The sequence below is a fragment of the Oncorhynchus kisutch genome, linkage group LG11, assembly GCF_002021735.2.
Source record: "Oncorhynchus kisutch isolate 150728-3 linkage group LG11, Okis_V2, whole genome shotgun sequence".
NCBI classification, from domain to species: Eukaryota; Metazoa; Chordata; class Actinopteri; order Salmoniformes; family Salmonidae; genus Oncorhynchus; species Oncorhynchus kisutch.
The window spans coordinates 22673497-22688621 of NC_034184.2; the positions used below are offsets into that span (position 1 = coordinate 22673497).

The window sequence follows — 15125 nt, forward strand, 5'->3', positions numbered from 1 at the left end:
TAATCTGTCTGTAAACAATTGTTTAAAAATTACTTGTGTCATGCAAAAAGTAGATGTCCTAACCGACTTCCCAAAACTATAGTTTGTTAAACAAGAAATTAGTTGAGTGGTTGAAAAATGAGTTTTAATGACTCCAACCTAAGTGTATGTAAACTTCCAACTTCAACTCTATATGGCCAATATACCGCAGCTAAGGGCTGTTGCACAATGCAACGCGGAGTGCCTGGATACAGACCTTTGCCGTGCTATATTGGTCATATACCACAGCCCCCGAGGTGCCTTATTGCTATTATAAACTGATTACCAACGTAATTAGAGCAGTTAAAATACATGTTTTGTCATATCCGTGGTATACAGTCTAATATACCACGGCTGTCAGCCAATCAGCATTCGGGGCTCGAACCATCCAGTTTATAATTTTGCATATGTACTACTTGTTGTAGTAGTCCTGTTGGCAGTCGTTATTGTTTTTCGCAGACGGTAGTGTAATATATAAATAATAGAATACAGTGCAGAATATTTCGAATGCAGAGAGGGAACCCCCTGATAAGAATTGGGTTGTAACTTTCTGACCCTGTTGACACTCAAACATGCTTGTATCTGTGTATATATTGTGTGTATGATGATGGTACAGTATGCAGTGGTATTTTTATTTTATTTTGTTGAACCTTTATTTAACTAAGTCAGTGAAGAACACATTGTTATGACGGCCTACCCTGACCAAACCCTAACCTGGACGATGCTGGGCCAATTGTGCGCCGCCCTATGGGACTCCCATTAATGGCCGGTTGCTATGCTGACTGAAATCGAACCAGGGTCTGTAGTGACGCCTCTAGCACTGAGATGCAGTGCCTTAGAACGCTGCACCACTGGAGCAAAACAATCTGTGCCCCGACCGGGAATTGAAGCTGGGTCGAAAGAATGGGAATCTTCCATGATACCACTACACCAGTGGCGCTTACGGTATACGTTTTACGATAATGCAAAACTTGTCTAATTTAAATGATTTGGTATCTAATGTTTTTTTTTACTTAGTATTCTAAAATGCCAAAACATGCTTCAGTTTTAAGATAATTTTGTGCAATTAAAACAAATGAACGGTCATAAGCCTAGCATGCTTGCTTCTGTGAGTGTCATAACACAGCGGCATGGTTTACACGATTACTCCTGGAAAAAGCGGATAGCACTCTCGTAAGTGGTGTGGAAGTGACATACAACTGGTTAAGTCAATGATGGTCAATGATGGTCAAATAGTGACTCTTCCCTATTAAGTGATGTTTTTTCCCCTGCCTCCATTGTCACTCCAATACTGTAGAGCTGATTCAACCTAATTATAAGAAAAATAATTCAGAATCCTTACAACCCTGTTTCAGCTGTTTTTTACCTGGTATTTTGTGAAGTAACAAGTACCTTGTAGCTTGCATTGCTACTTATTTCAAAGAGAAATAAAGTGTTATGTTTCGTCTTTCAAAGAAAATAAAAAACCTTGTAAGTAGCAGAGTGTAGAATAAATGAATAACCATCCCATTTTCCCAAGGGAGCAAAGATAACAAGATATTTGTTGTATTATACAATACGTGTAATGTATTACCATTAGTTAATTATATTTGCAATATGCTAGCTGGCTACATGTATACAGACTGTGTTGGAGAATTGCATAATTAGGTTGATATATGAGGGTTGATGTTGGTATGTAGCAGATGTTTATGTTTAAGGTCTTGTCTTTGCCCTGTCTCATGTCTGATAAGATGCATTGCTTTGTCATGTCCCCCTTTTCATTGAACCACAACACCTTAATCCAGATGTCTACAAAATGTATGATGTGCCTCCTTAAGCTCATTTTAAGCAATGGGGATAAAACATTGTATTCTAACTTTCATAAAATATTTTGGTAAAGCGTATTAAATGATGATTGTATGTTTTATCCTGTGATCAAGGATATACCCTTACAGGAACATATGTAAAGGGTACTAAATGTATTTTTTTTTGTACTTATCTCAAGTAAAATAATCATTAAAGTAATACAATATTGTCGCAAAATTACAATAACAATGCTTTCATGTTGGTGAAAGGTTGGGCTGAAGGGGCCAATATGCAGGCAGCACTTTAGGCAAACACAGAGTTTAGAAGGTCATGTGTGATCCGAAATCTACAGTAATAAGCATGTTGGATTCACCAAGTTACCTTGGTTTGCAAAAACAAAATTACTTTTCTAACTATTTATTAGCTATTAACTATTAACTCTTCATTTAATTTATAATATATATGTCACTCTTCTTGAACCCATAGAATAAAGGCACTACATACATTCAATATATTACTTATTATTATAGCACTTTGTCACTCAATACATAATACTCACACAATACATAATACTACAGTACATTCATTACTATTAAAAAGCAAATTAATAAAATACTTTACTCATGGATACTGACATTTGCTCAACTTATCTGCAAGAGTAAGGCGTTTAAAAAGGAGGACTGTCTAGTGGAAGGGAGGTTAAATGCTTTGTTATACAACAAAGTTAATGTCGGGATTTAATTTACCAATATTTGATATTGTTCAGTGTTCTTATAGATATTGTCAGGCCTACTTCTACCAAAAGTAGCTGATGAGATGCTTCACCAGCTAAAATACATTTGTCCCTTCTGACTATTGCAAATACAATAGTTCAACACAAAGCTGCCGACTACTGTCCATTTAACTCTACAAAATACAATTAATGAATGACCTTATCCAACTTATGGAATGGGGTCATGTACTGGTGAGAAGGATGAAGAGAGAGAAAACAAATACATATTTCACATGTGAAGGCGGACATACTTCCATCTTGACAGAGCAAGCGACTTAGGAAATGAAAATACATTTTGAGGGAGATAATGATCGACCCACACTGGTTTTAAACCCAGCAGGACTCCCTTAACCCTCTCAGGTCCCCTTGTCTAATTGTAACCACATTGAGCTGGAAATGAATGGGAAGAGACCCCAAACAGAAACATCATGAATAACTTTCACAACTTAGTGAGGAGTCATCTCTTTTACCTCCTATCAGACAGACTATACAGTGATACAAGTTATTTGGTTTGAAAAGTTTACAGTTATTTCTTGAATTTAAGTAGGCCTTATCCATTAACACTTTAATAAAGTGCCTCTGCTAAATGGATACACATTTTTGTCAAAAAAATGAAGTATAGTGCACTTTGTATTGTATAATTTGCTATCTATATGCAGCATGAAAAGGAACAATGTTCAAAAGGACAAGATGTCAAGTATTTATCTTCTTCATGCGGCAATGCATAGAGTTATCGCCTCTTGCTTGGGCTACCTTGGAGTTGGTCTTGCGGTTTAAGGCTTTGCAGATGAAGTCACCTGCCTCGATTACTTTGGACAGATCCACTCCCTGGAATGAAAGAAACAAGGTATCAAAGAAGAAAGAATGGCACCCTGCCAGCAGGGGGAGCAATTGCAATAGAAACAGTTGTGGAAATGGAAACAGCAGGCCTACACAAACACATGAAAGTTATGCAGAAACCACTTTATGTACAACACATTTGAACAAGAAATCTATCCTATGAATGAAGCTTTCTCAGATGAAGGGGGAGGGGAGGTTCACTAGGGATTGCAAAGCCGATTGCAAGGCTATTTTCAGGTTATGTGAAGCAACACTCACGGTTTTAATGCCCATCCCATGGAGCATATAGAGAACATCTTCTGTTGACACGTTGCCAGACGCCCCCTGGGCATATGGGCACCCTCCCAAACCTGCTACAGACGAGTCCACTGTACAAATCCCCATCTGAGGTAGACACATACACATACACAGGAGAAACATTCAGCAACCACACGCACAGGGCACGCAGAAGGTAAAATCCCATGCAGAACAATGTCCCCTGTTCTCCTGTATTGTAATCTGTTGGTATAGTGTGCCCTTCCAGGGTTGTGTTTTTTTTATATGCAGTTAGGAGAAATGTGGTCTTCGTTTCTTTGAGGTGAGCGGGCGCAACAGCCTAGTGTCCCCCCACAGTTCAGCTTACTCAACCTCTTTGTCATACTAAAGCAGTGACACATCATTTGCGGCATGTTTTTGGTAATAGCAGACTTTGTAAATGCACAAAGTTCGTAATTGTTTTGTCATGTTTTCTGATCCTCATGGGGGCTTGTGTTTTTCTGCACCACCTCTTTTTTTCTGCATACCTCACAAAATATACATTTGTGTACATACATTTTTGTTACTAGGCACAGCGATCTTCATATACATCAAGTGTTACTCAATTGTAACTACACTACTCTTGTTACAATCCATTCACTGGATAATTAGCCTTCTCCCTATGGTACGTTTCTAAATGGGTAATTCCAAAGGTGTGTGTTACTAAGCTTTGAAAAAGGGGTTGTTTAAATTCAAGGCTATAACTCAATTTCAATGACACCCTCTGATGTCCTTGAATACAATGTCTCAGTCTTTTCCGTGTCCTGAATAAATAGAGCACACCCATATGTAAAAATAATCACTTCTAAAATGTATTTCTTGTTTTGTTTAACGTCTCCGACTTCAATTTTGTTCATGCACAATGTCCACAATAAAAGTAATTGTCATAGAGAGTTCAACTTTCTGTGGGGAAATGCTTTTTACAGCCTGGCTACCAAGTGTCTGGCCTCCATATGAGAATTAATGATGCGTTGTGGGTTGTTCCCCTGCATGTCTGCGCTTTTGTTGGACCACAGTACCAAACAGCCAGAAAATTTTGCTTAGCAAGGGATAGGCTTACTGTTTTATGGTTGAACTTCGGTGTTTCAGGGGAAAAAAAGCTTTATCGTTGTAAAACATTCCCAAAACATCCACCTCATGTGGTCCTGTGGAGAAGAATCCGTATAAAGAGCACAAAAAGGCATAGCGACATGTTGTCCCCTCAGAGATAAGCAAAGGAGACAGTAGGCCTCTGAGAGAGACAGTTATTAATTTCCAAGTTATGTAGACTACAAAATAGTTGAATCAATGTTGATTCAGCATAATGTATCAATGCATTGTGACATGCAATCTACATGGAAAATACATTGGATTTGAAAAATGTTTTGAGGGTGAAATTTCATCCACGGGATTATGTCATCATTGTAACCAATGTTCAACATAGACAAACCTTGTATAAAATGTTGAATTAGTACTTTTGAAACAACATCAGATCTCCAAAGTTACATCCACTATCAGAAAAAAATAGGCTTGGCAGCACTTCCTACTGGAGAGTTGACATATCTACAACTATTAATTTTGTCTCCCATCCAAAGATTTAACACAGCCCAAGTTAGCTTTGATATTTGTCAACGACTACTACCAATGTGCTATCGTGAGAATGGTTATTGAGAGATCTCTCAATAACTAAATATATTCACTGTTGCTATCGAAGTCATTCCAAACGGTAGGTTTAACAGTGCAAATGAAATGTAAAAATAATTTATATAATCATATAATCATATATAATCAATGATACTATTTAGGCCTATATAGAATTTGAAAATAAATCAACAGCTATTGTTTCAGTTCAACTGTCACAGCCTACTAGGAGTGGTGGGTTGGAATCAGGCGCACCCAGCAGGGTTCTGCAGAGAGCAGGGTTCTGTAAATCTTAATTTATTCTCCGGCAAAAAACGGTCACACCGACATACAAGGCGCATAAAACAGACCAGCCCAAACACAGGACCAAACAGTCATGAAACATGAAACCACAACCAACAGTAACAAAAAAACAATCCCGCACAAAACAAGGGCGGGTCAAACTATTACATATAGGGAAGCTAATTAAACCAAAATACACACAGGTGAAACTAATAAGACAAAACCAACAGACAAATGAAAAAGGTATCGGTAGCGGCTAGTACCGCCGAGCACCGCCGAACAGGCAGGGGAGCCAACTTCGTGACATCAACCCAGGGTTCAACTACAAATAGACAATACATATAGGCCTAAGGTTTCAAACCTTGGTTGATTTCACATTTAATTTTCAAGTTAATCATTAATATGTTGGATTCACGTCTCCATCTCCAGCAGAGCCGCACAGCTTGCTTTTCATTGTAATCAGAGGGCTAATATTAATACGATGCATGCCAGTCTCTCTTGGTTAAGAGTTGAAGAAAGACTGACTGCGTCACTTCCTGTTTTTATAAGAAACATTCATGTTTTGGAAATTCAAAATTGTTTGCACAGTCAACTTACACACAGCACTGACACACACACTTACCCCAACAGACATGCCACCAGGGGTCTTTTGACAGTCTCCAGGTTCAGAACTATTCAAGGAAGCGCACAGTATTATAAAGAGCCATGAGTGCATGGAACTCCCTTCCATCTTATATAGTGCAAGTGAACAGCAAACCTGGTTTCAAAAAACGAATAAAGCAGCACCTCATAGCACAACACCTTTCCCCATTTCAAATCAAATCAAATTGTATTTGTCACATGTGCAAATACAACAGGTGTAGTAGACCTTACAGTGAAAAGCTTACTTTCAAGCCCTTAACCAACAATGCAGTTTTAAGAAAATACCTAAAAAAAAGTATGAGATAAGAATAACAGTAGTAAATAACAAAAGCGGGGCTATATACAGGGGGTACCGGTGTCAAGGTAATTGAGGTAATATGTACATGTAGGTAGAGTTATTAAAGTGACTATGCATAGATAATTACAGAGAGTAGCAACAGCGTAGAAGGTGGGGGGGGGGGCAATGCAAAGTCTGAGTAGCCATTTGATTAGTTGTTCAGGAGTCTTATGGCTTGGGCGTAGAAGCTATTTAGGAGCCTCTTGGACCTGGACTTGGCACTCCGGTACCGCTTGCCTTGCGGTAACAGTGAGAACAGTCTATGACTAGGGTGGCTGGAGTCGTTGACAATTTTGACACCACCTGGTATAGAGGTCCTGGATGGCAGGAAGCTTGGCCCCGGTGATGTACTGGGCCGTACGCACTACTCTCTGTAGTGCATTGCAGTCAGAGGCTGAGCAGTTGCCATACCAGGCAGTGATGCAACCCGTCAGGATGCTCTCGATGGTGCAGCTGTAGAACCTTTTGAGGATCTGAGGACCAGTGCCAAATCTTTTCAGTATCCTGAGGGGGAATAGGTTTTGTTGTGCCCTCTACATGATTGTCTTGGTGTGCTTGGACCATGTAGTTTGTTGGTGATGTGGACGCCAAGGAACTTGAAGCTCTCAACCTGCTCCACTACAGCCCCGTTGATGAGAATGGGGGCATGCTCAGTCCTCCTTTTTCTGTAGTCTACAAGCATCTCCTTTGTCTTGATCACGTTGAGGGAGAGGTTGTTGTTCTTGCACAACACTGTCAGGTCTCTGACCTCCTCCCTATAGGCTGTCTCATCGTTGTCGGTGATCAGGCCTACCACTGTCATCAGCAAACTTATGGTGTTGGAGTCGTGCCTGGCCGTGCAGTCATGAATGAACAAGAAGTACAGGAGGGGACTGAGCACATAGCCCTGAGGGGTTCCCATGTTGAGGATCAGCGTGGCGGATGTGTTGTTACCTACCCTTACCACCTGGGGGCGTCCCATCAGGATGTCCAGGATCCAATTGCAGAGGGAGGTGTTAAATCCCAGAGTCCTTAGCTTAGTGATGAGCTTTGAGGGCACTATGGTGTTGAACGCTGAGCTGTAGTGAATGAATAGCATTCTCAAATAGGTGTTCCTTTTGTCCAGGTGTGAAAGGGCAGTGTGGAGTGCAATAGAGATTGCGTCATCTGTGGATCTGTTGGTGCAGTATGTAAATTGGAGTGGGCTCTCGGCTGTGCTTCCCTTTGTAGTCTTTAATAGTTTGCAGGCCCTGCCACATCAGACGCGCATCGGAGCCGGTGCGGTACGATTCGATCTTAGTCCTGTATTGACGCTTTTCCTGTTTGATGGTTCATCGGAGGGCATAGCAGGATTTCTTATAAGCTTTCGGGTTAGAGTCCCACTCCTTGAAAGCGGCAGCTCTACCCTTTAGCTCAGTGCGAATGTTGCCTGTAATCCATGGCTTCTGGTTGGGGTATGTATTTACAGTCACTGTGGGGACGACGTCCTCGATGCACTTATTGATAAAGCCAGTGACTGGTGTGGTATACACCTCAATGCATTCGGAAGAATCCCGGAACATATTCCAGTCTGTGATAGCAGAACAGTCCTGTAGTTTAGCATCTGCTTCATCTGACCACTTTTTTATAGACAGAGTCACTAATGCTTCCTGCTTTAATTTTTTCCTGTAAGCAGGAATCAGGAGGATAGAATTATAGTCAGATTTTCCAAATGGAGGGCGAGGGAGAGCTTTGTACGCGTCTCTGTGTGTGGAGTAAAGGTTGTCTATAATTTTTTCCCTCTGGTTGCCCATTAAACACACTGATAGAAATGAGGTAAATTGAAGTCCCCGGCCACTAGGAGGGCATAGCCTCTGAACGAACGTTTTCCTGTTTGCTTATGGCTGTATACAGCTTCTTGAGTGCGGTTTTAGTGCCAGCATCGGTCTGTGGTGGTATGTAGACAGCTACGAAAAATACAGATGAAAACGGTAGATAGTGTGGTCTATAGCTTATCATGAGAAACTCTACATCAGGCGAGCAAAACCTTGAAACTTCCTTAGATATCGTGCACCAGCTGTTGCTTAAATAAATGCATAGGCCCCCGCCCTGTGTCTTACGGGGCTGCTGTTCTGTCCTGCCGATAGAGTGTACAACCCGACAGCTGTATGTTCTTTATGTCGTAGTTCAGCCACTACTCAGTGAAACGTAAGATATTACAGTTTTTAATGTCCCGTTGGTAGGATAAACGTGCTTTCAGTTCGTCCCAATTATTTTCCAGCGATTGAACGTTAGCTAGCAGGATGGAAGCCATGGGCAGATTAGCCACTCGTCGCCTGAACCTCACAAGGCACCTTGATTTCTTTCTGCGAAATCTGGGCTTGGTCGGGTGTCTGGATTATATCCTTCCTGTCCGACAGTTTGAGGTGAGCAATTGCAGTTGATGTCCAGAAGCCCTTTTCGGTCATAAGAGATGGTAGCAGCAACATTATGAGAAGATGGCAGCCTTCCCCCCCAGCAACCATTACTGCCCATGTGACCTACTTGTTGTTTGTATGTACTGACAAGTATGTGTAACTGATAGATGCACACACACACACTACAGTGAGGGAAAAAAGTATTTGATCCCCTGCTGATTTTGTACGTTTGCCCACTGACAAAGAAATGATCAGTCTATAATTTTAATGGTAGGTTTATTTGAACAGTGAGAGACAGAATAACAACAAAAATATCCAGAAAAACGCATGTCAAAAATGTTATTGATTTGCATTTTGATGAGGGAAATAAGTATTTGACCCCCTCTCAATCAGAAAGATTTCTGGCTCCCAGGTGTCTTTTATACAGGTAACGAGCTGAGATTAGGAGCACACTCTTAAAGGGACATTTAACATTTCAATCCTTAATATGTAGACAAACTGGAATTAAAGCCAGACTTGTCAGTGGCACAAAATAAATACCTCCTTCAAATGTTGATACTTGGTTGCGTTGACAACTAAACATAATTCAACATAACTTTTGCAATAGAGTAAATAGTCTATTGAGTTGTCAACATGTTAACAAAGCATATGTTGGATTCACCTCTCGAGCTAAACCAAAAATACAAGTTATAGAATAAGATTAAGCCAGTGACACAGATGAAACTATCCAAGCATTAGAAATGTTCATATTTGGTTATGATGCCAACCGTATTTATTCAACCTTAAAGTGAGTAACATCTATGGCCACATTTTGAAGTTAGCCTACTGTAACTATAAATGTCTTACGTAATCATAGTGCATGTTCAAGATAGCATGCAAAGGTCGCAGGTCTGTGGAGATCTTTACAATTGCTATAAAATTTTGTGCAGAATCTCGAACAGCATGGACCATTGGCACTATATGTAGGCTACTTTTAATATAATCTCAACTGCAATCCAGGTCATGTATTTGATTGTGCTATTAGATGAAGCACAGTGATAACACATTACATTGTTGTATACTGTAAATACAAAATATCTGACATTGTATCTGACATTTGAACTTTCTTGTGCTTTTAAATAGTTGAATGCACAGTGATAACACATTTAGATGACAACTAAACCAAAAATCAGACATTGTTTTTCATTGGAATTTGGCTGTGCTTTTAGATGGTTGAAAGCATAGTGATAACACATTGGGAATTCAACCAACTTCTGGCTGACCAATGGCTCAACCAAATATTACCCCAATTTCCACATTTAAATGACGTGGTGTATTCAACCCACTTTGCTAATTCGTCTTCAATTAAATGTTAACCTTGTCATTCAGAAAAAGATTGTGAGCTTGCTTCATCCAAAATGTTGATGTCATAAAAACATCTTCAGTCTGGTAGATAAATTTAATTATTCTTGTCGAATACCTTTACGTTTCATTAAGACATTATGAACCATAGAGAAGTTTTACCAGATGTTTATTCTCATATCACAGGATATGCTGTTGTTTTTAGGTTGGCTTTTAAACATGATTTATATGCTCCAATAGAGAACCTGAGTTTTATACAGTAATCAACAGCCACGTGATAAAAACGTTGTAGGCCTGCCTACACAGCTTCACTTGTTACTTTCAGGATGGGGGAAAACGACTATATGATATGCCTCTGAGGACCTCGGGCCTCAAAGCTATCAGGTTATTTACAACAGCCTCGGAACCTTGCGTCTTCATCGGGACAAATTATGAAGCCAAGCATCTATTTTTCAGAAGCATCGCAGATTAAGATATCCGCAAGGTTTTCCACATAACAGCAACCGTCAGGAGAATATTAAAGACGTTTTCCTGCTTCCTTGGCAGAGCCAGATGTCAGAGGATCCCATGATGAGACAAAATTAACTCGCTTATCCTCCCACTGACCCCGCTGTGGCACGGGGACACATCAGACTGAAACCATGAAGGACTTCTGTCCTTGAGGGACAGACCCAAACAAACAAAAATAATGGAAGCACCGTTTGTTCTCTGACTAACGGTCATAATTGGTGCCTTTTCTCAGAGAAAAGGGTCTATTTTATCCAGGGGCTGTCTCAGCCGCCTGTAATTGCTGTTTGTGTTGGCTAAAGTGATCCACTCCGGTGTGCACTGCGCAAGAGATTTCCAGACCTTAGTTAACTCCAGGGCAGGATATTGTATTGGGCAGACTTTTTTGTTGTGTAAACACAGAGTTGTAATTTACCGTGCCAAACCTCTCGCATTCTGCCGCTAACTGCGAGAGTGCCAGATGGTCTCCGGTGGACCAGGGCACACCAAGAGCACAGCAATCACTTTCGACAGTACGTCTGATTCCTGCTGCTATATGGGACGAAATACGCACAGGGACTGGTGGTCAGAAGGTCCAAATTGCCAGCATTCAATTAGCCTCTCACAGCTCAGAAACCAGATGTGAACTGGCTGTTAAAGAGCCACATTCAGTGAGCCGTGGAGGTATAAAAACAATGCATTCCTGACAAAATAAACTTTATGGTGTGCTCTGGCTGTTCACATCACATGATATGGGATTATGGAAGGCGGCTTATATATTGTAAGTGAACAACTTGAGAGATGGCCACACTCTTACCCAGTATTGTTTGTTTTAAGTGTGGCCGTGCGTCAGTTGGGGCAGAATAGGTATGTTCATTGAAGGGTTTGAGGCAGCAAGGTTTCGCCAACTCAGCCTTGACATTTCTCTACATAAACTGTGGAACTGAAGGAGATTGTATTCAATGGTAGCTTGCAAGGCTGACACATTTCTAACCTGGGGGCTGCCCTTTCCAGCAATAAATAAATCCTGCCACTGTAAAGCCACAACCTCTTCCTTGATATTTGTGGCTAATAGGGAGGTAGACAAAAACATAAATGGATTACTCAGAAGACCTTAAAGCATGAAAACCATCTATTGTCTTGTTTGACTATGGAGGTCATTGGCCAAGTAGAGACCACGCTCTTAAAGAAAGCACCTCTTACATTATAAACCACTCAAAGCATTTGACTACCAAGGTTTGTACAGTAAGCTGAAGGAGTAATTCAAACTAAATTAATACACAATTTTGCCTCATGGGCTAAACCACTTCCTGTGCCAATCTATCCTTGTTGTTTGTAGAGTTTACTTTAATATGCGTGGTTTTTAGAATATTAAAATACACATTTTCCACCTTGGGATGCAGCAAGTACTTCATGTTAACATAAGGTTACTCTTTAATAAGGCACCATTTATTTGTGTGTTCGTGCTCTAAAGAGACCATGCAAAGGGAAACGTTTTCTTGGGCCTGGATTCAATCCGTATCGCGGAAGTATCATGGACGATCCGCATTAAAATGTAAAGATAAATTCCGATTGAGCAGACATACTGTATGCACCGTTTAGCATGAATGCAGTCAGCGTTTAGCGTAAATGCATTCTCCGGGAACGCTGGAACATTGCCATTAAATCAAAATTGAGCTATTAAGTGAATCTTCCTTGATACTTCTGTGATACGGATTGAATCCAGCCCTTGATGCTAAGCGCACACGGAGAGGAATATTTTCCACCAAGTTACTGGCTTTCCTCATTGTGGTCACCTGGCACATACACTGACTCCTGTACCACAAGCCTATTCTAATAAGCTAATATCCTCAGCAGGCAATTAAATGGGAGTTCCTTGTAGTCTGTCATGTTGGCAATGTTGCCAGATCACAAGCCATTTTTAGGGAAAGGTTCAAGTATTGTCATATGACGTGCTGTTGGCTAGCTAGCTATAGCACTAAAAATGCTTATGAACATCGCCAAGACTGTTCCAAATTCTTGTTTGAAGAGCCATTAACATTCACCTAATGTTAACACTCATTATTCCAGGGGTCTTTGCTCCTTGACCTATGAGTAAGGCTTTCGTAATCAACCATGAAACCACATGAATGGACCTGTCTAAATGTTTTGTCACTTTGTTGAAAATTGGCTGAGTTGTTTACCACTGACAGGTCTTTACACCCATCTCACTTCACTTTCATGACGCTCAACATTAGACCTACACAGCTCAAATGTAATGTCCTCTGGATTGTATGGGTTAACTCAAAACCATAGGTATTATTGGACAACGTGCCTGTTTGATTTGTCATGACCACGGTTATGAAACATTATCATTCTAATTTCAATTTTGTCTCTGTCACTAGTGGTTCCAAAACACTTTGGTTCTGGGACCATTTGGGAGGTTTCTTGTAAACCACAAGTGAACATAAACATCTCTATCCAGGACCCCGGCAAAAATCACTACCCAGCAGGAATTAGCTACAACCCATTAGTGGGTCTCTCAAGTCACCATTTGTAAAACACTCATCTAGAGTATTTAGATGTATTGGACAAGATGGAATAGTGTCCCTTACTGATCCACTTACACCCATTATCAGAATAGCATCCATACTTTCCACTAAATATTTAGAGAGAGTCACAAGATTAAAACCCTGTCAATGAGCTTTGGCTCGGACTTGTTTTCCTTAGTGTAGAGGAGCTAACCATGAGTACAGATGTAGGATCATAATTTGACCTATATTGTCACAGCAAAACAATCCTGCAGCAACAGGATTTGAATGTTTAGTCCATAATGTTGCTTGATCGGTCGCTAGGCTATTAGCTGGCCAAAAGTAGTCTACATGAAAAGTGAAATACTGTTAATATAACCATGTGTTAGTGTGGGTTGTCAGTGAATTTATGTAAATCACAAAGCTCATCCGCATTTCCTGCGGTGCAGGAAAATTCTCAGCAAGATCCTACATCCGTAAGAACAGGTCTGAATTCTCAGCCAAGAGCGTCTGGCTACACTGAGTTCTATCAATAGCCCAGCAGTCAGCTGCAGTTTACATGGAAACGTTGGGCCGGATCAAATCTATTTCCCAGCAAAGTCTGAAAAATAAAGTACATACTTTCTCATTGTGTGACCCACCAAAGGTGGGTTCGTAACAAAGCCCCCCAGAACTTCCTCCAAAAAAGGTACAAAGAGCATGGAATGTCTTTATCGTGAACAAAAGCAGAGGTAACACGGTTCTGACAGGGGATGGTGGAATTCATTTCTCTCCCAGTTGGTGGTGTGGACAACTGGCACTCAGTAATGAAAAGTCTATGATAACATCTTTCATTTCCACTGAGGTTGTTGAGATGGGAGGAGGACAAATGGTTGTCTAAATATCCACGCCTGTTATTATTTTCAGTGGTCACGGGGCAGCTGTGATAAATCAATTTCAATGTGATCCACAGAAAGGAATTTCACCCACCCTCTGGTTCTTCTCACCCCTTGTCAAATGTGCCCAACATTAGGATCTGTTGTAACACTATTTTTAAATACAAACCAGAATGCTGTTTGGTGAACATGCACAATTCTTTGAACATGGAAGTAGATAAATTCATAAGTAAAGCCATGAACCGGTGCTAAAAGTTATGCAGACTTTGGGTTACTTAGGGTAAGAGGGATTGCAACACAGCATTGAAAATGGTCATAGATTTTCTTAAAGGAGAAATCTGCGGTTTAAACAATAACAAAGCCACTGATTTTGTAAATAGCTGAGGGACGGGGCTGGCGAAATGTTCAAATTCATAGACGGAGTTATGGAAGCAAGAACTGACCATCCATGAAATCAAAATTATCGTTTTAACCATCTTTTGAGGCTATAGAGTGTGTGTTTACAATTACTTTCTTTACAAATAATTTGTAAAACAAGCATATATTTTGTGTTCTGATGAGGTAAGTTAATTGAACTAAGCTCATTATGCATTTATAAGTTATATTCGTCAAGAATGAATAGCTATATATTATTCATTTAAAATTCCCCAAATGGATGTAGCAATCACAGATTTCCCCTTTAAGTGGATAATTCCTTTTTCTTGACATTTAGATTTTTCTCTTTTTGAAATGTCTTATACACTTGACCGTGACTCACATTTCTAAATGAATCCAGCGATAGTCACTGCAACCTCCCTGGCTCAGTTACATAGTTGCTGCTGAGGACGGGTTTCTTTCACATTCTCCATTTGCCATGTGTTTCTTAGCAGGCCAATGAAAGGATCATTTTCCCTGTGCCCTTTAAGTGCAGCATTGTCAGACAGTTCAACAACCAAGCGACAGATGAGT

General features: G+C 40.4%; 1 protein-coding gene across 3 annotated transcripts in view; it reads right to left on the reverse strand.

Moving 5' to 3' along the window:
- Positions 1–2204: 2204 nt before the first annotated feature.
- Positions 2205–15125, reverse strand: part of LOC109899863 (3-hydroxy-3-methylglutaryl-CoA lyase, cytoplasmic-like) — a 29629-nt gene continuing 16708 nt past the window's right edge. For all 3 annotated transcript variants that reach the window (XM_020495468.2, XM_020495469.2, XM_020495467.2), the window contains 2 exons: positions 3674–3799; positions 2205–3403 (listed from right to left, as the gene is read on the reverse strand). In XM_020495468.2, coding sequence (XP_020351057.1) covers positions 3269–3403; positions 3674–3799 — 261 coding nt within the window. In that variant the 3' untranslated portion in view covers positions 2205–3268. The remainder of the gene's footprint in view (positions 3404–3673; positions 3800–15125) is intronic.